Here is a 27,632-nt window from a genome sequence, read left to right on the forward strand (position 1 = left end):
AAAGGAATCGCTTGCTGGACTCAGCTGGCTTTTAGGTATCTCTTGAAGGCAGAATTACTTAACTGAGCTGTGTGACCCTTTGAAGGTGCATCTGCAATGTGCACCATCTCAGTGATGAAAAGACATCAATAACCCTAAACAGTAGCTGGTTCTTGGGCTATTAAAAAATAAAATAGGGGCTTCCCTGGTGGCGCAGTGGTTGAGAATCTGCCTACTAATGCAGGGGACACGGGTTCGAGCCCTGGTCTGGGAAGATCCCATATGCCACGGAGCAACAAGGCCCGTGAGCCACAACTACTGAGCCTGTGCGTCTGGAGCCTGTGCTCCGCAACAAGAGAGGCCGTGATAGTGAGAGGCCTGCGCACCGCGATGAAGAGTGGCCCCCGCTTGCCACAACTAGAGAAAGCCCTCACACAGAAACAAAGACCCAACACAGACAAAAATAAATGCATAAACAAGTGTGGGGTTTAAAAAATATAAATAAATAAAATAAAATTCAGAAAAATTAGAAATTTTAATCAGTTATTAAATGCCTTCCATTTTAGTATATGATTGACTACATGTAACTTTGGCAGTTAAAGTATTTAAAGACACTTAACAGACTAGTTTTGAACTTCTGGAGATGAGAATATTTGTGCTTATTCCTTTATTGGGGGACTTCACAAAATGGGACTGTGCTCTCTGGTGTTGGAGACATACCCTTTTCTTACTTAAAAAGAAATCAGAAGAGAATCTGAGAATCATTGTGAAAACAATCTTTAATGAAAGAAAGAATGGACCAAGAAAGATATCATACTTGTGAGAGGGAGGCTATTAAAAGATCATAAAAGGCAGACATTCAAACTATTTTTAAAAGCTTTTTTAAGTGATAACTCTAGCAATACCAAGCAGTTCTGGAGCACAGTGAGTAATGACCCAGTCCCTGTACTGAGTGATGGGGATTTAAAAATGAGTAAGACAGGATCCTTGATCTCAGAGGGTTTCATGATGTCATGGGGGAAACAGATAATCAACCAATAGGATGAAGCCTACACTTAGGGATCATGAGAGATACATGTTCCAAGTGTGGGGAAGCACAGGGGAGAGACTGACAGTACCTTTTTTCTTCAAGGGGCATGCTGATTTTTCCAGTGAGATCTCAAAAACCAGAGTTAAGCATCTGGTTAATAGCAGTGAAGTGACCATATGTGCATAATGTGGTAGCAGTTATTCAGGCTTTTCAAAAAGCTTTACTAGACATTGTCCTTTGAGGTCCCTGTACCCTGTGAAGGAACTTATCCAAATGTGTGGATGGGGAAGTGGTGACACAAAGAGGATGAACAACTTGAGTAAGAGTAAATAGATACTGAGTGGTACCCCAGGTCCCAGGTTTCCTGGCTTCTAGGCCTGTTTTCTTTCTATGACCCTCCAGCCAAAGAACTGGCCCTTCGTTTCCCAAAGCATATGTGGTGGTACATTACTTTCCTGGGATGTTATTTGTATTATGTAAACGAAGGTTCCATTTTGAAATAAGTTGAATTTCTTCTCATTCTTCAACTTGAGACTCGCAAGTCACTTCAGAGGAGACTTCCCTGGGCTCCCATTCCCTCCTACTATGCACTCTTTCGGCACTCTGTACTTCCCACATTAAGCATGTAATCCAGTTTGTAATTTGCTGTTTGTGTCATTCTTAGGTTATCCAGAGAATGTATCTTTTGTTTACCAATGTATGCTTAGCAGTTAGTGTCTAGAATATAGTAGTCACTCAAGAAGTGATTGCTAAAGCAACGTCTTCATTTAAGGTTTGCGTGCTCTTTCTGTTCTTTCAGGATACCCAATATGTGAGCAGAAAACTTGTGCCAATGGAGCCTGCTATAACACCAGTCAGAAGTGTGATGGGGAAACGGATTGCAGAGACGCCTCTGATGAACTCAACTGCAGTAAGTAATATGGTGAAGCTGGTTTATACTGGCCAGTTATGCACATTTCCAAGTTTGTGTTCAGTGAATTCATGTTGGTAGCTTGAAGTCAGCCACGGTGGAGTATTTACACCATGGAAATTGGCAGATACTACAGGTGAGGACTTTTATGTTCCTGGAGAACTGGTTATTAAACATTGACCAGAACACTACTGCATAATAAGAATCTCTCTTTAAACTTGAGACAGAATCTTCCTATGAAATTAAGTGGCTACAGTGGAATTGAAATTCTCTCTTTTCTTTCCCTTCTTAACCTTGTGTCCCAGCTCACCGATGCTTGCGCAGTGAGTTTCAGTGTGACAGTGGGGAGTGCATTTATAAAACCTACGTCTGCGACCATGACCTTGACTGTGAAGATGGCAGTGATGAACGTTCTTGCAGTACGGTGATTTCCTTACGTTGGGTCATGCTGTTAGGAGTGTTTTTGTGTTTTTTCTTTTTTCTCCCTACCAATGTGCTACTTTTTTCAAATCACAGAGTCACTATGTCTGATGGCAAAGGGAGCCAGACTGTCATTTAGGGCCCATGGCATGAGCCTCAGCAGTGTTGCTGAACTTGGACTTCTTTAATTTCCAAGGATCTGTGTAGAGTTGAAGGGTTGCTGATGGACAGTTTGCATTCTTTCCTTAGGCTACAAAGATACAGAGTGTATTGTATCACTGGACTCTCAAATTACTCATATCTCAGGAATGGGTCTAATAACCTTCACAGAGTGAGAGAAGGGCTTAGAAAGGGAGACAAGGTCCCTAATAGTAACGGCCCTAACTCTCCTCTCTACTTTGAAATTCTTACCACATTAAAATCACGAGTCGGGAAAGTTTCAGTATGGTTGCAGGTGGCTTTTTTTTTTTTTTTTTTTTGCGGTGTGCGGGCCTCTCACTGTTGTGGCCTCTCCTGTTGCGGAGCACAGGCTCCGGACGCGCAGGCTCAGCGGCCATGGCTCACGGGCCCAGCCGCTCCGCGGCATGTGGGATCTTCCCAGACCGGGGCACGAACCCGTGTCCCCTGCATCGGCAGGCGGACTCTCAACCACTGCGCCACCAGGGAAGCCCCGCAGGTGGCTTTTGTTACCTCCACATTTTCACTCTGACCCTCCTTTTCTTTCCATGATATTGCCTGCAATGCACACGAACGCTCTCATTGTTGCCACCTCCGGACTCATTTTATTAGAATATGAAATCTCCATGAGAGAGTTTTATAAATTCCAATAAATTGACAGGTTTTTTTTTTTTTTTTTTTCTGGTGGTCACTTATTTACCAGAATGAAGGATTTTCTACACACCCATTTTGATTGGTGGGTAACCATGCCTTAGAAGTTGTTAAATATTTTCAGTATCACTCTAATTTTCTGTGAGCCATGCCTGATTTCTTTTCTGGCGCCTGTGCTTGTTTCAGGGACTGTATTGAGAAGAATGTGACATCATGGAAGGAGTTACTCAGAATCATTAGGTCCTAGATAGCAATGACTGTGCTTGTGGCCAAGTAAGAGAATGTTGGCCATTGGCGTGTCTATAGCATCTTTGTCAGTCTGTGTTCTCTGTTCTGTGACAACATATAACATAACTGTCTTGTTTTTAATCTTGATGCACCTGAGTTCATGTCCTGGACCCAAAGCTGCTGTTTTCTTCTCCTCCTTCTCCTCTTCTCTCTCCTTCTCTTCCTCCTCTTTTTCATTTTTGTCAAGATAGTTAAGGAACTAAACGGGCACAGAAATTTCAGTTTCTAGGAGCTCAGTTTAGGTGGCAAGATGAGCACTTTGATTTTTCCTGAGTGGTTTGTATCTTTGGAGTGCAGCTGTCATTTTCTTCCAGGTTCTTATCAGACCTGCAAAGGTAACGAATTCACTTGCCCCAACGGCTTCTGCATTAATCAAAATTGGGTTTGTGATGGAGAAGGTGACTGTGTAGATAATGCCGATGAAGACGGATGCGGTAAGGAGGGGAAGAGCTTCTGATTGGAAAGTGTTTTCTTAAAGTGTTTTCCAGAACTTGTTTTTCCTACTTTCCTTGTTACAAATTATCTGTGTGACATGCAAGTTTCTGGATTGGCTGGGCTTAAGGGGAATTAGTGGATGGGGAGGAAAGAGGTGATTCCACTAGCTTTTCCTAAAAAGACCCCAAACTCAAATATAACATAAATTATAATCCTTTCCTGCCAATACTAAGGCCAAATAGGTAGGACAGTCTCTCCCCTGTCTATAGCCCTATCCAAGGTTTTCCCTTTAAGACTCTTATTTTAATTAGATGTATCTATATAAAAATAAGTAGGCTGGGGAAGGAGGGAAAATGTGATTTGTCTCAAGACCTTATAACCTTGAAAAATGACTTAGAGCTGGAGATTGTTAGTTGTGGGAAAGGCCACTCTCCAGGGAAGTGAGAAGGAGATTGTCAGTGATATTTGCCCCCTTCACCATGCTGTTATCATCAGCAGTAGTACCTCCAAGAGTTCAGAAGTTGCTGACACCATGAATAAAGCACGTCACCTTTGTGGGTCTAGCCCCAGGTATTGGGTTGGCCAAAAAGTTCGTTCAGCTTTTTCTGTAAGATTTTTATATTAAGAATGATGCTTGTTCTGGGAACATCCATTTGTTTCATGTTTCAGTGATCCAAGAAGTTGTTTTCCTACATTTGGGTGTTTCTTACACTGTTGACATTTCACTAAAGAAACGAAACAAAAACTGAACAACTCAAAATGACACACACACACACATAAAAACAAACATAGGAATCCTGGCATTACCTTGATAGCCCTATAGTTCTATTGTTCATGATTTAATTAACTAAATGTTCTCCTATGGATTATTCATCTAGTTTGTTGATAATTCAGGCCCATTTCTGCTTCCTCCTCTTATCTGGCTGGGAGTTGCTTCCCCTAGAAAGAGTGGAACTTAATGCCATTTGCCACTGCTTAGCATCTCAATAAAAGGTCAGTCGTAGAGTTAGAAACTACTAGTTTACTGTGAAATATAGGTCATTTGTAGACTTCTTGTCTACCTGATCTCTATCCTCTCTTAACCATGTATTGAAAAAGAGTTGGCTCTGCCTCTAATGTGACCTGTAGTAACTCTCTTTTTTCCCCACAGAAAGCAGAATTAACCGTACTTATGAATGTTACCCAAATGAATGGGCTTGTCCAAAGTCTGGAAAATGCATCCCAATTACTAAAGTTTGTGATGGGACTTCAGATTGTCCGGAAGGAGAAGATGAAAGCAATATCACTGTAGGACAACACTGTGGTGAGTATGGAAATTTATCTGGGCATCTTTCAGGTAAAGGTGTGTCTGTTTCTCTATAACAGATTGCCAAATACAGAGACTGTCAGTTGGTGTTTGCAGAACGAACAGTCCCACGACTTAGTGGCTTTAACCAGCGAACATTTATTATTTCTCACAGTTCTGTGGGTTGGCTAGCTCACTCACATCTCAGGATGCTGCAGTAAAAGCATGGCTAGTCCAGGCTTGTTTGCATGGTGGTGGAAAGGGCAAACCCCAGTGTACAAGCTCTTTTTTTTTTTTTTTTTTTTTGCTATACGTGGGCCTCTCACTGCTGTGGCCTCTCCCGTTGCGGAGCACAGGCTCCGGACGCGCAGGCTCAGCGGCCATGGCTCACGGGCGCAGCCGTTCCGCGGCACGTGGGATCTTCCCGGACCGGGGCACGAACCCATGTCCCCTGCATTGGCAGGCAGACTCTCAACCACTGCGCCCCAGGGAAGCCCTACAAACTCTTTTAAGCCTCTGCTTATGTCATGTTTGCCTAGTGTTCTATTGGCCAAAACAAGTCACAGCAAGCCCAGATTCGATGGATTGAAGAAATAGACTCCATCTCTTGATGGGAGGAGCTTAAAAATATTTGTGACTCCCTTCTCCCCCTTCCCAGGAAGAATGGATTTAATGGTAATTGTGATGACTCTAAAGTGTTCTGGAGATTTTATTCCCTGGCTTATACCTATGGAAAAAGTGTTGTCTGGATATACTCCAAGAAGCTTCTGGTTTCAGGGATATGTACTTTTGAGTCAGTGTTTCTTTTTTCCTCCTGTGGCTGTAGAATATTCCCCCACCATCAACCATCAATTCTGTGGACAACTGACTTTCCTGTAAGAAAATATAATTCATGACCTTGATTTTATCAATAGCACTCTCTCTAAATTATCTAGTAGTTGCCTAGCAGTGGCCATTAACTATAACCCTAAAGTTTTGGGGATTTTTTTCCCTGGAAAAAAGAGACTTCTATGGCTTCTTTTTGGCATTTCATTTGGGGACCCTTTTAAATAGTCATAGTACAAAAGTTAGAAAACTAAAATTAACAGAAAAATATAGTCACCTGAAATTCCACCACTTGAAGCTAGCCATGATTAATTAACTTTTTAGTGTTAAAAGTTAAGAGTTTAGTGTTTAGTGTCCAGTGACTTGGGAATTCTTGGGAATTTCCTTCTATGATGTTGACACAAAGATAGACTTATGACCAGATTTTTCCATAAACAGCACTTCTGATGGATTTGCTTACACTTAGTTACAACTTGTTAAAAATATGTGCTGAGCTTTTAAAAATTATTATTATTAATTTTTTTACATCTTTATTGGAGTATAATTGCTTTACAATGGTATGTTAGTTTCTACTTTATAACAAAGTGAATCAGCTATACGTACACCTATATCTCCATATCTCCTCCCGAGCTTTCTCTTGCATTGTATTGCAGGAAGGCTTGAATGGTGACAGATTTCCTGTGGCTGCTGCATGCTTACTGAGCTTTTACTTTTGAAAGAAGAAGTTCTTACTTCTTGTAAATCAGCCTTGTCCAGAGGTCACCGTTCATTTCACCAAGTGTTTTTCTCTGTTTAGATGTGGATTTGTGTCCGTTCTTAGGCTGTGAGTACCAATGCCACAAGTCACCAGCTGGAGGGATGTGTTACTGTCCCTCAGGTTTTATTGTCAACGAAAATAGCACCCATAACTGTGTCGGTAAGTGACAGGTGGGAGGGCCTGGTCTTTCATCACGGTGCTTGCGCCATTGGTGGGATCCATGCCCTCTAACATCACGGAGTTTGTACTTGTGGATAGGAATGTCTATTAACAAAGAGCAACACAGTCCTCACCGAAAACATGACAGTATGAAGTTTTAACTCTGAGAAGCTTTTGTGAGGCACCCAAGGCGAAAGAGTGGTTGTGTGATGAGTGAGTTGACTAGCGATGCGTATATCTTTCTACCACCCGATGATGGAGGTAGTCTTTTGGTGTTTTGTGTTTTATGTACTTGGAAGCAGAAATGATATAGCCATACTTGTTAAATACAGTTAGCCCTCCCTATCCGTGAATTCCACAACTTCAGATTCAAATCAACTGGGGATTAAAAAAAAAAAAAAAAGGCAGAAAGTTCCAAAAAGCAAAACTTGAACTTTCTGTGTGCAGGCAACTATTTATATAGCACTTAAATTGTATTTGTAACTATTTACATAGCATTTACATTGTATTGATATTAGGCATTATAAGTAATCTAGGGATGATTTAAAGTATATAGGAGGATGTGCCTAGGTTATATGTAAACACTACACCATTTAATATAAGGGACTTGACCATCTTTGGATTTTGGTATCCTGGGGGGTCCTGGAACCGACCCCCGTAGAATGCCAAGGGTCGACTGTACTGAAATACTTCCATGTAGTTGGTAAATAGCTGCTGTCTTGAATCCATCAAGTACCTTACCCTGCTCCTCTGGCCTCTTCCCAGGATGTCCAAACCTTCCCAGGTTCCAGGAACTAGAGGGTGGTCACCCAACACAACAGAGGGTCACCAGGTCACTGATCCACTGACCACACTGGCCAGTCAGTGCCCACGCTGTGCTGGTTGTTAATCCCATTGATTTTCGAAGCTAATACTAAAGAAGAACAAACTCTATCATGTTATTTCCATCCAGTGGCTGGCATTGAATTAGACACCAGTACACTAAATATTTCTGACATCTTTCCTATCTGAAAGATAAGAATGATTTCTCCTACTGGGAAAGTTTTGATTTTGATGTAAGCCAGCTTTGCACCCCACTGTGATTAGGAAGGGGTTCTTATGATGGGAGAATTAGACATGGCCAAGTATCATCAATTTTCAGTTTTTTAGGGTTTGAACAATGAATTTTTAATGCTCTGATTTCTTTTTCCTTCTTTCTAACTTTTGTTATATGAACAACAGACATACTAGCAGAAAGTGACCACAGGGGTTTTTACTGGTGTTGGGAAAAGGCATCTGGAAGGCAACTGAAACAATTCATTACTATGAAGTATTCATCTATGGATCTTCAAAAGATAGATGATTCAGAATTTTACCAGGATATCTGTGTTCTTTTGATACTCCGTAGAAATTTGAGATTCTTTAGGGTTTTTTGGATGAAAACAAACATGGCACACATACGAAATACTTTTAGAAAAGTATTTCTTCTGAAATAATTTCTAAAATATTAATATAATTTGGCCCAAAATATTGAATTTGGATAAACTTAATGAAATTATTCAGTCTTTAGTCTCAGCTCATGGCTTCCAACTTAATTATGGTGGATCTTAATAATTTCCTCATAGTCAGAAAAAATTTTAATGTCAGAAAGACTCTGGGGGGTTCCCTGGTGGTCCAGTGGTTAGGTCTCTGTTTCACTGCTGAGGGCCTGGGTTCGATCCCTGGTCAGGGAACTAAGATCCCACAAGCCATGTGGCATGGCCAAAAAAGAAAAGAAAAGAAAAAAGAAAAAAAGAAAGACTCTGGTTTACAAACTCTTGAGAAAGTCTATTCCTCAGTGTTACTGAGAACTATTGTAATGGGGCTCGCTCATTTACCTGTTGTATGCCAAGATTTTTATATCCGGTAAAGCAATCCAGTTGAGGTTGTTCTTGTGGTGTTCAAAGTAGGTAATTTTAGATTTCTAATATCAGGACCGTGTCCCAAAGTTTGCCCTGGATCTGATTGCTCCTCTTAAGTAACTCTATTCGACAAGACATGTTAAGATTAAATGCTTTATGCAAATCAGCCTGAGAGATCCTGAAGACTCAGGGAGAACTTTGAACTATTGAAGAAAGCGCCCAAATTTCTAATCGTCTCAGAACGTTTTATAAATAAAACATTTATGATCTGCAGTGACCATTAAGTGATATTATAGGACACTTTTTGTGTTTTATTATTATCATTATCATTATCGTAACACTGCAGATTCATTCAAGTCATTTAAAAAGACTTTTCACACAAATGTCCTCATGTGTTAGGTGGTTTTCTGACTTTGGAACCCCTGCTTATGCTTCCTGGCATCACTGCGAGGGCTGCATCCCTTTTTTCTCGGAGTGGTGCTCATCTGTAGGTATAAGGCTGCTCGTGTGTTTTTGCCAAATGTCAGGCTTCTCCACCCCCTTTACTGCCACCCAGCAGCCAATCCGATTTCCAGTCTCTTAGTTTTCTAGGCCTCTCTGCTTTCTCTTAGTAGAAAAGGAATTCCAGTAGAGATACCAGAAGCCATGTTCTCAGTATTACACTAGCTTTTCTGTTTTTCCTCTCAGCCCCAAAGAGGAGTTAGGCAAAGGCACCCTTTGCCTCTGAGTTTTGAAGCTTGGTTAACAATGATTTCACATTTCTTTCAAAGAAGACTATATTTTGCCCTCTTTGTAAAGAGAACTCATTAGTTTCAATACATGACACGACAAAACCAGTTACACTTGTTTCAGCTGAGCTTTTAGGGGAAATGTTTAGGTCTGCTCTTTCAAGCGTTTCAAGTCTTTCAAGTTCAGCGAATACTCTCTTTATGGCTGTAATCCTCTGCATGGCTGACTCATCACAGAGGCTTCAGGTGTTGGAAACCTATACAACATTTACCATCTTAGATCTGGCTCCCCAGTGAATGCCTCAGTGGTCATCAAGAATAAAATGGAATAATCCTGACAAGAAATTTTTTTGTCCTTCCGTTCATCTGCTCCTGGTAGCCTTGCCCTGGCAGCGGAGCCTCTGAGGCATGCTGCCGGAGCAGTTTACCGGGGTGATTGTTTCTTATTGACAGGACATGCTGTTTGTTGAGGGAATGACATCGTGGTGCAGAGTTAGAGCAGGAAGGTCATTCAGCATGGTGGGATTTCACACAGCCAGGTGGATCAGAGGGTGTCCAAGGGGGTCTATGCTAAAAAACATTTTTTTGAATTACTTTCAAAGCAGTATTTGTTGGTAGGCGGGGACAAAGAATAAAAAGGAAAGTAGATCAAGTTAATGGGCTGGAGTATTGTAAAGCAGCATTTTAGTGTTTTTTACAGTTTCTACTACCTTTTCTAGTCTCTTGAAAACCTCAGGTCTCCTTTCATTTTTCTTGTCTTCCCTTTGGCTGACAATGGATACTAATTAGGCTTCATTCTTCTTCATAATGGAGAATAGAATCTTATTCAGTCATTAAAATTGACAGTGTTTATACACTTATTTAAACCTGTAAAGTATTTGTAGCCCAGGTGATAGGAAGGGCATTTGCACCCAAGAATTCCTAGTTATGACTTCACCCTCTTTTTGACATGAGAACTGCTCCCAGGGTGACTCCAGACCCTTAGACATAGTCATAGTGTCTTGCATTCAGAATGAGGTCATGACACCCTGGGAGTTTGAGGGCGAATGTCCTGTACTTTTATTCCTGCTGAAGCGAAGCCTCACGTGGTGCTTTCTTAGGGCTGAGGCGAGAGCACAGGAGACATAGATCAAATGTGGGCCTTTTATTTTTACCCACATGGCCTTTTATCTTGTCATGTCCAAATTGGATTAATTTTTTCTTCGTCACGGTCCTTGGAATGAAAGATATGCTGGTCAATGTTTTGTTATACTTGGTCTGGAGGGTAAATGGGAACTGTTATCTTGATCTCAGGACTTTCTTGGTCTTTCTTGCTGGGGAGTCACGAGATGGTGGGCCATCCAGCAGGTGTGGTAGAACTCAACTCACAACTCTGTAACTGTGATCGGATCCTAGAAATTCTGGAGAATCCTAGACCTGAGGGTCTCAGGAATTATAATTTACTTGAGAATTTCCTGAAGCCCTGGGGGGTGGGAACATTGTTGGTTTAGGCTGTGGAGGTCATTCTCCAAGGGAAGAGAGCAGGGTGAAGGAGAGTGAAGAGTGGATGTGAACTTGGGGGGTCAAATGAAATATTTGGCACCGGTGGACCAAAGATAGACAATTTCTGTGCCCCTTAAGCTTTATAATCTTTGAGAAAGACACTTTCTTTCCCCCGCATACTGTATTGTTTATATGTCAATTATATTGAAACTCTTCTTACACGGTAGAACTGAGACTGTTATGGCATTGAACAGAGCTCTATTGTGTTATGGATATTCAATAAGCGCTTATTAAATGAATGAATAATGCTAATGAATAATCAGAAGAGAATATATTTTTCATGTCTTAAAAATGATTTTAATTTTGGTTACGATTTTTGACATCAGAGAAAAGGCAGCTGGGTAAACAGACCTTTGCAGATACTTTATTGCAGGCACAGATTTGTGTCTTACTGAGCCACTGGATATAAGGCAGTTCTTTCTGCAGTGATGGAAATGTCTGTGTCTTCCAGTATGGTAAACACTAATCATATGTAGCATTTGAAAGGGGGCAAGTGTGACTTGGAAATTGAATCATTAAATTTATTTTATTTTAGTTAATCTAAATATAAATTTGAGAAACTGCAGAGGGCAGTGGCTACCATATTGGAAAGCACAGTTTTAAAGGGATGCATTTACACTAAAAGTCAGATATTTTGTAAACCAACATTAACAAATGAAATGCAAAGGCAACGTGTCCAAGCGGTGTTGTGCATCACCTGCAAAGTTATCCTTTACATAGATTTGAAAAAACCTTGGGTTTTCCCTAGTATGATGATGCCTATTTTTTTCCCCCTAGAGGGTACTTACTTAGGCAGGGGCATCACCATATTCCTGTATAGCTTGTCTAAGATTTTTTTCAGAAATGCTGTTAAACATGATTACAAACGGTTATTTCCTATATGGTAGATTTTGATGATTGCCAGATGTGGGGAGTTTGTGACCAGATATGTGAAGACCGAATTGGCCATCACCAGTGCCACTGTGTAGACGGGTATATCTTGGAGCACCAGCAGCGCTGTAAAGCTAATTCTTCTTGTGAGTAAATTAAAGACACTTGTGTTTCTGAACAGTAAACTTCTGATGACTATCCTCTTTCCATAGCAGATGACAAAAAAAATATCAGCATTGATGCGGATGGCAAGGTTTTATTACCACAAATCAGGAGTGGCTCCTGCTGTTGGAAGAATAGGTCAACATTAATTTCATACTTTGGTTATTAGGGACCAACTTGTGGATTAACAGGTTTTTTTTGTTTTTTTAAAATTTTTATTGGTTGCTTGTTCACTTTGGGACTGGAATATTATGTCATCTATCACATAAATTTTATGAGTACATTTGACCTACTTTTAATTACTGTACTACCATATGGTGACGAGTACCAATAGGTATTGTTTGTGCAAAATTTAGAAGTGGTTCATAATGGACCTGCTAAATTTGGATTAGTTTGTGAAAATGCCCTCATTCTAACAGTACTGTGGCAGAGAAAAGTCATGAAAATTTGTTTTAAAATATTGGGCCTCCCAAAGCATTTTTGTCACCATGGATTTCTGGGTAATAAGATCTTTACTCTTTTTTTCCAATTGTTTTTTTCACACCTGTTTAAGGTGCCTTTGGGGGCTTTCTGAAACTTATCTGCACACATGATCTATGAATTGACCATTTTCTAGTTGTTTTTGTGTTGAAATACTGATATGCTGTGGACGAACTTTTAGATTTACAACTGATTTTTACCATTTATTTATTTTTGAATAGACATTATACTCATATTTTCAAAATTTAAAATTATTTAGAAGATATATGACATCCCCCCACCATCTCTGTTCCCCTCTGCCTAGTTTCCCACTTCTCCTCTCCTATGGATAATCACTGTTTATTTTAATTCTAGAGATTGTTAAATGCATAAATAAGAATATACAAATATAGACACAACCCTATTTTTACATATATGGTGGTAAACTATACATACAGTTCTTCATCTTCCTAAAGTTGCATACTATATTTTCAAGGGCTTTCCATATCAACACAGACAGCTTTTTTTCATTTTTAAAAAAATTTTGTTGTATTTTTAAATTGAATTATAGTTGATTTCCAGTGTTCCAGGTGTACAGTTTTTTTTTAATAGTGGCAAAATCCATTTTTTTGGTTGTATATAATTTATTTAACTAGTCCTTTACTTATGGACTTTCATATTATTTCTTACCCTCTGATATTGCAAACAAGACTTCAGTGAATAACCTTATTCATTTTGCATTCTTGTGAGTATACGAGTATAGCAAATTTGGATCCACCATTGCCATGTTTTTCACAGAGTGGTTTCCCACTAATCCTTAAAATGTGTTTTGTGTTTTACACAATCTAAGGTTGCACCTGGGGTAAGGTGCCCACATCATCAAAGATTCTCGATGATACCTCAGTGTCATTGAACTAGCAATCAGGACATTCGAGTTCTTGGCAGACTCTGTTCCTAACTTACTGTGATTTTGGACATTTCATTAAGCCTCTTTGTGCCTCAATTTGCCCATCTGGAAAATGGATAGAATGACATATATGTGTGCCTCAGAAGGTTTAAAACCAAATAAGAAAACATAGTTGTAAGTTGCTTCATCATCTTTGTTCACGTGAAAGACTGATAATGCCTTCCTTCTTCACATTTAGTTGGTGAGGCCTCTGTGATCTTCTCCAATGGTCGGGATTTGCTAAGGGGTGATATTCATGGAAACACCTTTGAGATCCTGGTAGAATCTCAACATCGTGGATCGGCTGTGGGTGTGGATTTTCACTATCACCTACACAGAGTCTTTTGGACTGACATTGTGCAAGATAAGGTAAATAGAAATTTCTGGAGTGTAGCTTGGGAGCTGATAGAACTCCAAGCACAAAGTGTTGATAGCTTTTCATTTTTAGGGGAGTAGAGGGGAAAGTTCCTTTGTTTTCTAACAAAAAAGGCCCTTGAGATATTTTATGTTAATCAGCACCTTTTACAGCTATAGTATTACATGTGACCTATTAAACAAAGCACTCTATTATATGGATTAGCCTTGAGCAACTTTTAATTTTATTCGAAATGGAGTCCAAAAGCCTAATTAAAAGAAATAGTAGACATTCTTTCAAAACTGGGTAGATATTTGGTAGTAATTTTTGAAACTTGATCATTTAAAATGTAAAAAGTATTCTGCTTTCCTGTATGATAAAAATCAGATTTTTACCTGCATCTTCTAAATGGAACAGTAATTGAGGATTGGGTAACAAATATTGACAGTATTTTGTTTAACAGCCAAAATTGCATTATGCTGTCTTATTTGGAAAGTGTGATGGATCTGATTTCAACTTTGAGTAATGCAACGGAGATCGTTAAAACATAAATTTTAGAGACTCCTAAAGAGTTATAGAGTTTTATTTCTTCCCTTACATTTCCTTGTACCATTAATAAAATTTTAATTCAATTAACTGATAATTTGCATAAAATTTCTAAAAATTGAGACTTCGGATTATAAGCAGATCTGACTTAATGACAGCTAGAAATCAAAACAAACCACTACCACCTTCTCCACCAAGAAATCCACATTGAATTAAACTTTCTCTAACTACGAAGAATTAGAAATGCAGGCTTTTTTTTGTAAACCCAACTTTTTATATATGCCTCATATGCTTTCAAAGAAACTCCCTGCCCCCAGTAACCCGTGATGTAAAATAACAAGTCTCCAGTGAATTCCTTTTTTTTTTAATAGATCTTTATTGGAGTATAATTGCTTCACAATACTGTGTTAGTTTCTGTTGTACATCAAAGTGAATCAGCCATATGCATACATATGTCCCCATATCCCCTCCCTCCTGAGCTTCCCTCCCATCCTCCCTATCCCACCCCTCTAGGTCATCGCAAAGCACCGAGCTGATCTCCCTGTGCTATGCTGCTGCTTCCCACTAGCTAACTATTTTATATTCGGTAGTGTATATATGTCCATGCCACTCTCACTTCGCCCCAGCTTCCCCCTCCCACCCCGTGTCCTCAAGTCCATTCTCTGTGTCTACATCTTTATTCCTGCCCTGCAACTAGGTTCATCAGTACCATTTTTTAGTTTTTTTTTTTTAGATTCCATATATATGTGTTAGCATAGAGTATTTGTTTTTCTCTTTTTGACTTACTTCACTCTGCATGACAGACTCTAGGTCCATCCATCTCACTACAAATAACTCAATTTTGTTTCTTTTTATGGCTGGGTAATATTCCACTGTATATGTGTGCCACATCTTCTTTATCCATTCATCTGTCAATGGACACTTAGGTTGCTTCCATGTCCTGGCTACTGTAAATAGAGCTGCAATGAACATTGTGATACATGTCTCTTTTTGAATTATGGTTTTCTCAGGGTATATGCCCAGTAGTGGGATTGCTGGGTCGTATGATAGTTCTATTTTTAGTTTTTTAAGGAACCTCCGTGCTCTTTTCCATAGTGGTGGTATCAATTTACATTCCCACCAGCAGTGCAGGAGGGTTCCCTTTTCACCACACCCCTTCCAGCATTTACTGTTTCTAGCTTTTTTGATAATGGCCATTCTGACTGGCATGAGGTGATACCTCATTGCAGTTTTGATTTGCATTTCTCTAATAATTAGTGATGTTGAGCATCTTTTCATGTGCCTCTTGACCATCTGTATGTCTTCCTTGGTGAAATGTCTATTTAGTTCTTCCACCCATTTTTTTTTTTTTTTTTTTTTTTTTTTTTTGCGGTACGCGGGCCTCTCACCGTTGTGGCCTCTCCCGGATGCACAGGCTCAGCGGCCATGGCTCACGGGCCCAGCCGCTCCGCGGCACGTGGGATCCTCCCGGACCGGGGCACAAACCCGTGTCCCCTGCATCAGCTGGCGGACTCTCAACCACTGCACCACCAGGGAAGCCCTCTTCCACCCATTTTTAAATTGGATTGTTTGTTTTTTTGATATTGAGCTCCACAGACGGGCTGAATGGATACAAAAACAAGACCCATATGTATGCTGTCTACAACAGACCGACTTCAGACCTAGGAACACATACAGACTGAAAGTGAAGGGATGGAAAAAGATATTCCATGAAAATGGAAATCAAAAGAAAGCTGGAGTAGCAATACTCGTATCAGATAAAATAAACTTTAAAATAAAGACTGTTACAAGAGATAAGGAGGGACACTACATAATGATCAAGGGATCAATCCAAGAAGAAGATATAACAATTATAAATGTTTATGCACCCAACATAGGAACACCTCAATACATAAGGCAAATGCTAACAACTGTGAAAGGGAAAATTGACAGTAACACAATAATAGTAGGGGACTTTAACACCCCACTTACACCAATGGACAGATCATCCAAACAGAAAATAAATAAGGAAACACAAGCTTTAAATGACACAGTAGACCAGATAGACTTAACTGATATTTTTAGAACATTCCACCCAAAAGTGGAAGAATACACTTTCTTCTCAAGTGCACATGGAACATTCTCCAGGATAGATTCCATCTTGGGTCACAAATCAAGCCTCGGAAAATTTAAGAAAATTGAAATTGTATCAAGCATCTTCTCTGACCACAACGCTATGAGATTGGAAATCAGTTACAGGAAAAACACTGTAAAAAACACAAACACATGGAGGCTAAACAGTGTGCTACTAAATAACCAAGAGATCACTGAAGAAATCAAAGAAGAAATAAAAAAATAAATAGAAACAAATGACAATGAAAACATGATGACCCAAAACCTATGGGACGCAGCAAAAGCAGTTCTAAGGAGGAAGCTTACAGCAATTTAATCTCACCTCAAGAAACAAGAAAAATCTCAAATAAACAATCTGACCCTACACTTAAAACAACTAGAGAAAGAAGAACAAACAAAACCCAAAGTCAGGAGAAGGAAAGAAATCATAAAGATCAGAGCAGAAATAAATAGAAATGAAGAAAACAATAGCAAAGATCAATAAAACTAAAAGCTGGTTCTTTGAGAAAATAAACAAAATTGATAAACCCTTAGCCAGACTCATCAAGGAAGAAAGTTAGAGGACGCACATCAATAAAATTAGAAATGAAAAAGGAGAAATCACAACTGACACCGCAGAAATACAAAAGGTTATAAGAGACTACTACAAACAACTATATGCCAATAAAATGGACAACCACAAAGAAATGGACAAATTCTTGGAAAGGTACAATTTTCCAAGACTGAGCCAGGAAGAATTAGAAAATAAATAAACAGACCTATCACAGGTAATGAAATTGAAACCATAATTAAAAATCTTCCAACAAACAAAAGTCCAGGACCACATGGCTTCACAGGAGAATTCTATCAAACATTTAGAGAAGAGCTAACACTGATCCATCTCAAACTCTTCCAAAAAATTGCAGAGGGAGAAACACTCCCAAATTCATTGTATGAAGCCATGATCACCCTGATACCAAAACCAGAAAAAGACATCACAAAAAAAGAAAATTATAGACCAATATCACTGATGAACATAGATGCAAAAATCCTGAACAAAATACTAGCAAACAGAATCCAACAGCACATTAAAAGGATTGTACACTGTGATCAAGTGGGGTTTATTCCAGGAATGCAAGGATTTTTCAATATACGTAAATCAATCAATGTGATACACCATATTAACAAATTGAAGAAGAAAAACCATATGATCATCTCAACAGATGCAGAGAAAGCTTTTGACAAAATTCAACACCCATTTATGATAAAAACTCTCCAGAAAATGGGCATAGAGGGAAACTACCTCAACATAAGAAAGGCCATATATGAATTCTTTTTTTTTAAAATCCAAATGACTGATTTGTGCAACAAAGATAGGTCCCTGGAATGAAGTATAGGAAAACTGCTCCCAGTGAATTATGCTTAAGAAGTGTAATAATTTTGGTTTTTCTTTCAGGTTTTTTCAGTTGACATTAATGGTTTAGATATCCAAGAAGTTCTCAATGTTTCTGTTGAAGACCCAGAGAATCTGGCTGTGGACTGGGTAAATAATAAACTTTATGTTGTAGAGACCAATGTCAACTGCATAGATATGGTAAATTTGGATGGAAGCCAACGGATTACCATTATAAGTGAACATTTGGGACATCCTAGAGGAATTGCCGTGGACCCAACTGTTGGGTAAGTTATGTGAAAACATACTGATTCCAGCATTTTTGGAGTTTTATTTCTCCCCCTGTACACAAAACATCCATTGGCATAACTGAAGGTTAATCCTGACTTCTTTTAGGTTTTGTACTCTAGAATCCATGTTTATTTCATATCTCTTTTCATAGAAGCTTTAAAGGAGTTGGCTAGATATAATCCAATTTGAGGATATGCAGTCCAAACACACCTACCGGTGTCCTAAAAATATGTGATATTTTGGGGGTATGAGTTCTATTCTTAGTGTTTGCCACATTCTCCTGGCTGAGAAATTGGATTCTGTTTTCTGACTTTAATAGTATTGTCACAACTAAACCATTATTAACATGATCACTCTAACGAAAGTTGTAAAGTTGTTTTAAAGAGGGGATAGATCTGAAACCACTAGGTGGCGTTGCGAGGGGCTCTGAATATTCTTTGTGTCTCAGCGCAGAGAGAATTCAGCGAGAGGCAAAGTGATAGGTAAGAAGTGATTCATTAGAATAGGATGCTTGTGAGGCTTACAAGCGGGCAGGCGAGTGTTGTGTTGCCCCGAGCACTTAGCGGGTTACAGTTTTATAATCAAAGGAAGAGAGGGGAGGGGGAGAAGACCACCTTCTTTTTCATTCTTTGAGTCTTCCATCATTAACTCCTCCTATACGTTGGGCGGGGGAGTTTTTGAACCTACATGGTGTCTCCGGGACTGTCACAGCACTATGGAGAAATTATTTCAGGTCTCAGTACAATGAGGGTCTTTCACTTTGAAATATCACCTTTCCATAAGTTACTGTTTTTGCGTGTGTGCAAAGAGAATGTCCTAGGGGTCATTCACTTGTTGACATCACTGGGCAGATTGTAGACCTTATTTTCCACTGTTGTTTTATTGTTTTGGGACGTGTCTCATGCTTCTGTTGCATGGTTTTGTTGGTAAGCAAGTTGGCTCGGTTTTGTTGTTAAGCAAGCCAGCCTGGCTTTGATGCTAAGCGACTTGCTCTGCTTTATGAGTCAAGCAAGCCCACATTGTTTCAGGATTTTTCCATTACTTTCTTGAGTGATCATTAACTTACTGTGGTCTCCCAAAGCCCCCTAAAGTTCCCTCTCTATCTGCAGTCCCCTAATGTGGTTTCTAAGCTAACTATTTGATTACCCTACTCTATCCCCTATCAGATCTATCCCTTTTAGTGATTTCTTGTTAGAGACTGGGGTTGAGATGTCAGTGTTAACACCTCATCACAAGTTGTTCAACTGTGAATCAATCCAGCAAGAGTGATAATGCTTACGTTTCTCCAGGTGTAAATTAAAATTTTCCTGATCTTCACATTTGAGGCCAGTTATGGGAGACTAGCTTTCTCCTAGATTTTCACAGTTGGGTCTTAGGAGCCTTGGATGAACTTGAGGCTACTTAAGTGTTGGTGAATGGTGATTATTCATTTCTGTTTCATGATTTCAGCTGTCCTTCCTTGAAAATGATGTATATGTTCTCTAGACTATGCCTTAGAGTGAGGAATTAAGGAGGGAAATGGCTTGATAGTTTTTTCTTTTTTACAGCCTTTACAGGCTGTAAAAAAGAGAAGTGAAGGATGGAGCCAGGGATCAGGGGAGAATATTAAGAAGTTAAGAAGGTAGATATGCATTATTTTTTTTTTTTTTTTGCCTGCCAGTTAGTGCATTTTAATAGTTGCTATTTGGAGTTGTTGACTCTCCTGATTGGCCCTCACAATTTCTGATTTTTAATACTTTAAAATTTCTCTATTGTTTTAAACCCCCATGGTTCTCTAATCAGCTAGAGGAAATTGCCATTGATCCAAACATGCAATCTCAAAAAATATTTTCTAGGTAAACTTGTAAAATAACTGATTCTTTCATCTTTTGGTTTTCTTTTGTAGTTATTTATTTTTCTCAGACTGGCAGAGCTTTTCTGGGACACCTAAGATAGAAAGGGCTTTCATGGATGGCTCCAACCGTAAAGACTTGGTGACAAGAAAGCTGGGATGGCCTGCTGGGATAACCCTGGATTTGGTATCAAAGCGTGTTTACTGGGTTGACTCCCGGTTTGATTACATTGAGACTGTAACTTATGATGGAATTCAAAGGTAAGAGGTATTTTTTTTTATATCTTTATAAGTTTTGGGGAAATACATAAAATTTATGGAGAGAGAAACTGAAGGACTAGAATTAAAAGATTGCTTTGTTGGTTGACATAACTTGAATGATCTTTGTGTTGGCATTGCACGTTGTGACCTGCTCTGAGTTTTAGCTTGTGTTCCATATTAACACTCATTAAATATTACCTACAGCATTTGTTCTTTGGTTTCTCTTCTCCAAGCCCTCTCTCACTCCCAGATGAAGCACATTATTTTCATTAACTTCCGAGTCCATTTATTTGTTTGGGTTCCTTATGGTTTGTTTCCAAAGATCACTTTATCTTTTAGCTTTCTATCTTCCCTCCAGTAAATAAGTTTTATTATTTTTTTAACATTATCTGGTGGGAATTAATTGGGTTTTATACTGCTCTTATATATATTTCAAATCTTAATGAGAAATTCTGACTTTACCTGATACACTTCAAAGACATTTAAACAATATTTGAACGCAGAGTATGGCATGCCTTTTTCCTTCATCTTAGTCGGATTAGAGCTCACTATAAATTAATTAAATTGTTACCTATTTTAGATCCTCTTCTTTTGGTATTTTCAAAAACTGGTTAAAACATGGTCTTTAAATTTTGACCAAGAAAAATTACTCTAGCCAATTTGATTTTTCCAAATGATGTGATTTTATTGTTTTCTCAATGAAAAGAATATTCTAGTTTTGGTTTCTCCTTTGTCTCTATTTTGTAAGGATGGTATCACAGTTTGCCACTGGATTTTATATTCTTAGAACAATCTCTACTTGGTTAAATGAAGTGATTGGATATTAAGGCTATGACGTATTGTCACTGAAACTGGTTCCCATAGTGAGGATAGGAATTAATTTAATGAAAAAATAATCATATAAGTCATATAAAAACAATTGAGAAATTGCCTAATTTTTTTTCACTTTCACGGTTGTTTTGGCATTAATTTTATAGTCTAAATATTTTTATGCTATGGTTAAAGTAAAACATAAAAATCAATGGAATTTCAGAAAGATTCGAGTGGTTTGCTGGCTTGGAGAAACATGGAGGAGATACTAGAACTCACGAGTACAGCTAAAATCATAAAGTCATTGCCTCTTGCTTTACCAGCAGGTGGCATTTAGATTTATGGAATTTATTATTATTATTATTATTTTTTGGCTGCTTTGTGTCTTCATTGCTGTGTGCGGGCTTTCTCTAGTTGTGGCGAGCGGGGGCTACTTCTTTGTTGTGGTTCGTGGGCTTCTCATTGCGGTGGCTTCTCTTGTTGCAGAGCACGGGCTCTAGGCTTGCGGGCTTCAGTAGTCGTGGCACACAGGCTCAGCAGTTGTGGCACATGGGCTCAGTTGCTCCGCGGCATGTGGGATCTTCCTGCACCAGGGATCAAACCCGTGTCCCCTGCATTGGCAGGCAGATTCTTAACCACTGTGCCACCAGGGAAGTCTTCTAGACTTCTGGAATTTGCTAAATGAAAAAAAAAAGCCCATTAATTTTAATGTACCATGTCACTATTGAGTGTTTCAAAGTTTGCACGCACTTGCCATCTTGGGTTTCTTTGTTTTTTTCACGTGCAGTGTGATTCCCAGGGTTAGTATCTTCAAGTCTTTTCTTAAAGCTCTATTGTGCTCTTTAGTTTTTCAGGGCTGCTGAGATTTTTCTTTGAGGTCTTTCTCCTATGCCAAAAGAAAAGAGGTTTGTTCACGTACCGTCCTCTACCTCACTTTACTTATGTGGCCTCAGTGAATTACTGTTTCTGTAAATGCAGTCATGGCAGCAGTATTGATTTCTTCCCCTTGCCTAGCACCTCTTACCTGTGTTGTCTTCCATTTTAGTGGCTCTGGGCACTCTGCCTCCACTACAAATATGCTCAGCTGACGGTTTCGTCAGGCAGAGGCATACCAGTGGTAGCCCTGCTTTTTCCCCTCCCTGGAGTGACATCAGGAATGAGTCTGTGTGTTTGCTGTGGGTTGAATTCTCCAGCTCACTGTCTTGCTCCCTAATTGCTGAGAAATGGTCAGTGGTGCAGCGTGGAGTAAGTGTTGAAGTTGTCTACCAGACTTCCAGTCCCTTGTTATACTCTTTCCCCTACAAATGTCAAAATGATATTTCACATCTTAGACCTTTTATATGTGGAGCAACCTTAAAAGAATGAAGAGCAGGTGGGAAAACAGTAATTTTTCAAAAGATCTAGAACAAGCAAAGACGGAGACTGGAATTTAAGTGCCAAGGCTCTTTTCGAAGAGACAATAGGAAAATCCTTCTAGCGAGTATAGACAGAAATACACCTGCGTCTTAAAATGTTATAGACAGAAATACACCTGCATCTTAAAATGTATCTTGACTATATATTTCTATATTTGTAGCAAGAAAGTTTTTAGCTTTTTAAGCATTTACGTGAACTAATTCCACCTTTTGTTTTTTTGGAACTAATTCCACCTTTAATCAAAATTGTATGCTATATATCTTTTGTAACAGGAAGACAGTAATTCATGGAGGCTCAAACATTCCTCATCCCTTTGCAATAAGTTTGTTTGAAGATCATGTGTTCTTTACCGATTGGACAAAGATGGCTGTAATGAAGGCAAACAAGTTCACGGAGACTGACCCACAACTGTACTACCGGTCTTCCCTGAGGCCTTTTGGAGTGACTGTTTACCATGCCCTCAGGCAGCCCTATGGTAGGCCCCTCAGCAGTGGAAAACCATGCTTGGTACTGGCCTTGGTAGAAAGGTTTTCTCAAGGTTCTCATGAGATTTGGGTGGCATTCTGAGATATATGATGGGTTATCTAGAGAGTTCAACCCTCTGAAATTGGCTTTGCAGATTGTTGGCATTCTGGAGAACTTGATGTATTTCAGAGTTAAAATGCCCAATCTACAAAGAACTTAGAGGTGTATTTAACAGATATTTATTCGCACCTGCAGTATACCAGATCCTGTCTACAGGCTGGAGAAAGAGCAGCAAACAAAGCAAACTAAAATACCCATCCTTATTCTACGGGAGGAATCTCCCAATTCAAACTTCTAATATTGCAGTCGAGGAAACTCGACTAAGTGGTCATTTTAGGTAGTGTCAGAGCTTTTTTTCCCCTTCTTCTCTGTTGTATATTTATGACACCTGTTGTTTGGTTTGCATTGTTTCTGTCATAGGTCAGCTGGGTTTGGTTATCTCTCAGGCTGGTCACTTATCAAAGAAAAGAAATATTTTGATTCAGACACTGAATGTTATTTTATAGTACTTACGTTACTTATGTTGTTTTACAGTAAGTTTTGTTTGTTTCAAGGTTTTAAATTGACATGACTGTTTAGACTGTGTACACAGCTCCCTTCTGTATTTGCTCATTCATCAAAGAAAAGAAATACAATAAAATAGACTACATTGGAAGAAAGCTTAATATCAGTGAACAGTAATTCAGAGAAAGACAGATTTCACTTTAAAACTGTAATGCTAAGTGATAGGTCTGGCTAGGATGGAGAGAGACTATAAAGTAATTAGGTTGATTAAAAAAACTCAAACCAACCAACCACTAAACTGATAGATTCAGATGACTACCCTTCAATGTCGTCATCCTAGGAAACAAATACTTCATTGGAAAATATATACTGTACCTGAAAGTATATACTGTATTAGAAAATACCTATTTGGAATAATCAGTTCATGAGCTACTAAATTCACATCTGCCCTTGACCAAAAATATTACCCAGTTTTATTATCTAAATTATTTCTATTATTTGCTTCAGAATTATACCTGCCTGTGTTTCTCAAAATTAATCTACCCGAGAAGGTGAAGAGACTATTTTAAAGAATAACTCAAAGGCTAAGAAGACAATTTCAAAAGCAGACATTTTTAGCTCTGACAGCCTTGTGTACAGTGAACTTCCTGATGTCACTGCTTTGAGAATGGTTTTTGGAAGTATAAACTGGTTTGTGTTTCGGACATGCAGGGTTTTGGAATGAGATCTGGATTTGAATTCTAGTTTAGCTATTTAACCACCGAATAATCTTGAGCAAGTTGTCTCACCTTTTGGAACTTTGGTTTCCTTTTTTGTAAAATTGCGATAATATTTACCTCTTAGAGGCATTGATTGTTAAGTTGTCCTACAAAATAAGCATCCAGTGAGTTATAGTTATTTACTCTATTTTTTGAATGGTAAAAAATAATACTAAGGTTATTTGGGGGGCAGTTATATTTTAGTCACTGAGGCTAGCAGACAGAGTATGTTACAGTTATAGGGGGGAAAAGATCCCCCAAGGTTATCCAGTTGCAGGAATCTTGTCTTTTTTTTTTTTTGCCACCATCAGTTTGAGAGTAGATTCGAGAGCAATGATGACATTGGGAGCAGCTAAATGTGGATGTATTCAGTAGCAACCAGTAATGATGTCTCCAAGGAGTTTCAAACCCATTTCACCACAGGTCTCAAAATGGCTTCGCATGTCTTGGATACATATGCATTTCTAATTGAGATTTAACCATGTGCATTTTCCCCTCCAGCTAGCAATCCATGTGCAGATAACAATGGGGGCTGTCAACACATCTGTGTCCTCAGCCACAGAACATTTAATGGTGGTTTGGGCTACCGTTGCAAGTGCAGGCTCGGCTACATTCCGGATATGGATGACTACCACTGCGTTGGTAAGAAATCACTTTTGGACTGTCTTTCTGACGGTCAGCACAGGGGTATGTGCTGCTCTTGGACTGGGCCAGCTCCCTGTAGCACTTCTTCACAGGAAATAAGCTTTTGGTAGCCCACGGGCATCTTCCTTGGTAGGCACCTTTCCCTTTGTACAAAGAGCTGTGTTTGAAGATGTAAATTTCTGTCCTTTGGGACACATCTAGGGTTTCCTTGGGCTCCCCTTTCCCTTTATTTCCTTCCTGAAATCTCTGTCTCTTTTTAATTTTTTTTAACATCTTTATTGGAGTATAACTGCTTTACAATGGTATGTTGGTTTCTGCTTTATAACAAAGTAAATCAGCTATACATATACATATATCCCCATATCTCCTCCCTCTGGCGTTTCCCTCCCTCCCACCCAGCCTATCCCACCCCGCTAGGTGGTCACAGAGCACCGAGTTGATCTCCCTGTGCTATGTGGCTGCTTCCCGCTAGCTATCTATTTTACATTTGGTAGTGTATATATGTCCATGCCACTCTCTCACTTTGTCCCAGCTTACCCTTCCCCCTCACTATATCCCCAAGTCCATTCTCTAGTAGGTCTGCGTCTTTATTCCCGTCCTGCCCCTAGGTTCTTCATGACCATTTTTTTTTTTTTTTTAGATTCCATATATATATGTTAGCATACGGTATTTGTTTTTCTCTTTCTGACTTACATCACTCTGTATGACAGACTCTAGGTCCATCTACCTCACTACAAATAACTCAATTTCGTTTCTTCTTATGGCTGAGTAATATTCCATTGTATATATGTGCCACATCTTCTTTATCCATTCATCTGTTGATGGACACTTAGGTTGCTTCCATGTCCTGGCTATTGTAAATAGAGCTGCAGTGAACATTGTGGTACATGACTCTTTCTGAATTATGGTTTTCTTAGGGTATATGCCCAGTAGTGGGATTGCTGGGTCGTATGATAGTTCTATTTTCAGTTGCTTAAGGAACCTCCATACTATTCTCCATAGTGGCTGTATCACTTTAAATTCCCAACAGTGCTAGAGAGTTCCCTTTTCTCCACACGCTCTCCAGCATTTATTGTTTCTAGATTTTTTGATGATGGCCATTCTGACTGGTGTGAGATGATATCTCACTGTAGTTTTGATTTGCATTTCTCTAATGATTAATGACGTTGAGCATTCTTTCGTGTGTTTATTGGCAACTGTATATCTTCTTTGGAGAAATGTCTATTTAGGTCTTCTGCCCATTTTTGGATTGGGTTGTTTGTTTTTTTGATATTGAGCTGCATGAGCTGCTTATAAATTTGGAGATAATCCTTTGCCAGTTGCTTCATTTGCAAATATTTTCTCCCATTCTGAGGGTTGTCTTTTCCTCTTGTTTATGGTTTCCTTTGCTGTGCAAAAGCTTTGAAGTTTCATTAGGTCCCATTTGTTTATTTTTGTTTTTATTTCCATTTCTCTAGGAGGTGGGTCAAAAAGGATCTTCTGTGATGTATGTCATAGAGTGTTCTGCCTATGTTTTCCTCTAAGAGTTGGATGGTGTCTGCCCTTACATTTAGGTCTTTAATCCATTTTGAGTTTATTTTTGTGTATGGTGTTAGGGAGTGTTCTAATTTCATTCTTTTACATGTAGCTGTCCAGTTTTCCCAGCACCACTTATTGAAGAGGCTGTCTTTTCTCCACTGTATATTCTTGCCTCCTTTATCAAAGATAAGGTGACCATATGTGCATGGGTTTATCGCTGGGCTTTCTATCCGGCTGCATTGATCTATATTTCTGTTTTTGTGCCAGTACCATACCATCTTTTTTTAAATTAATTAATTTATTTTTTATTTTTGGCTGTGTTGTGTCTTCATTGCTGCACGTGGGCTTTTCTCTGGATGCAGCGAGCAGGGGCTACTCTTCATTGTGGTGCACAGGCTTCTCATTGTGGTGGCTTCTCTTGTTGCAGATCACAGGCTCTAGCCGCATGGGGTTCAGTAGTTGTGGCACACAGGCTCAGTAGTTGTGGCTCACGGGCTCTAGAGCACAGGCTCAGTAGTTGTGGTGCACAGGCTTAGTTGCTCCGCGGCATGTGGGATCTTCCCAGACCAGGGCTCGAACCCGTGTCTCCGGCATTGGCAGGCAGATTCTTAACCACTGCGCCACCAGGGAAGCCCCATACTGTCTTGATTACTGTACCTTGTAGTATAGTCTTAAGTCAGGGAGCCTGATTCCTCCAGCTCCGTTTTTTGTTCTCTAGATTGATTTGGCTATTCAGGGTCTTTTGTGTTTCATACAAATTGTGAAATTTTTTGTTCTAGTTCTGTGAAAAATGCCAGTGGTGGTTTGATAGGGATTGCATTGAATCTGTAGATTGCTTTCGGTAGCAGAGTCATTTTCACAATGTTGATTCTTCCAATCCAAGAACATGGTATATCTCTCCATCTATTTGTATCATCTTTAATTTCTTTCATCAATGTCTGATAGTTTTCTGCATACAGGTCTTTTGTCTCCTTACGTAGGTTTATTCCTAGATATTTTATTCTTTTTGTTGCAGTGGTAAATGGGAGTGTTTCCTTGATTTCACTTTCAGATTTTTCATCATTAGTGTATAGGAATGCCAGAGATTTCTGTGCATTAATTTTGTATCCTACTACTTTACCAAATTCATTGATTAGCTCTAGTAGTTTTCTGGTAGCATCTTTAGGATTCTCTATGTATAGTATC

At 39.2% G+C, this 27,632-nt stretch overlaps 1 protein-coding gene across 1 annotated transcript in view; it reads left to right on the forward strand.

The window, feature by feature from the left end:
• Positions 1 to 27,632, forward strand: part of LRP2 (LDL receptor related protein 2) — a gene marked incomplete at both ends in the record, with an annotated part of 196,528 nt that overhangs the window by 53,665 nt on the left and 115,231 nt on the right. Inside the window, 11 exons of the mRNA XM_082658863.1 lie at positions 1,809 to 1,919; positions 2,225 to 2,338; positions 3,770 to 3,889; positions 5,041 to 5,193; positions 6,797 to 6,916; positions 11,954 to 12,082; positions 13,703 to 13,872; positions 17,952 to 18,175; positions 20,065 to 20,271; positions 22,770 to 22,972; positions 24,786 to 24,926. Of these exons, the coding sequence (XP_082514989.1) occupies positions 1,809 to 1,919; positions 2,225 to 2,338; positions 3,770 to 3,889; positions 5,041 to 5,193; positions 6,797 to 6,916; positions 11,954 to 12,082; positions 13,703 to 13,872; positions 17,952 to 18,175; positions 20,065 to 20,271; positions 22,770 to 22,972; positions 24,786 to 24,926 (1,692 nt within the window). The remainder of the gene's footprint in view (positions 1 to 1,808; positions 1,920 to 2,224; positions 2,339 to 3,769; positions 3,890 to 5,040; positions 5,194 to 6,796; positions 6,917 to 11,953; positions 12,083 to 13,702; positions 13,873 to 17,951; positions 18,176 to 20,064; positions 20,272 to 22,769; positions 22,973 to 24,785; positions 24,927 to 27,632) is intronic.

The sequence above is a fragment of the Grampus griseus genome, assembly GCF_964374135.1.
Source record: "Grampus griseus genome assembly, chromosome: 7".
In the NCBI taxonomy this organism is placed as follows: Eukaryota; Metazoa; Chordata; class Mammalia; order Artiodactyla; family Delphinidae; genus Grampus; species Grampus griseus.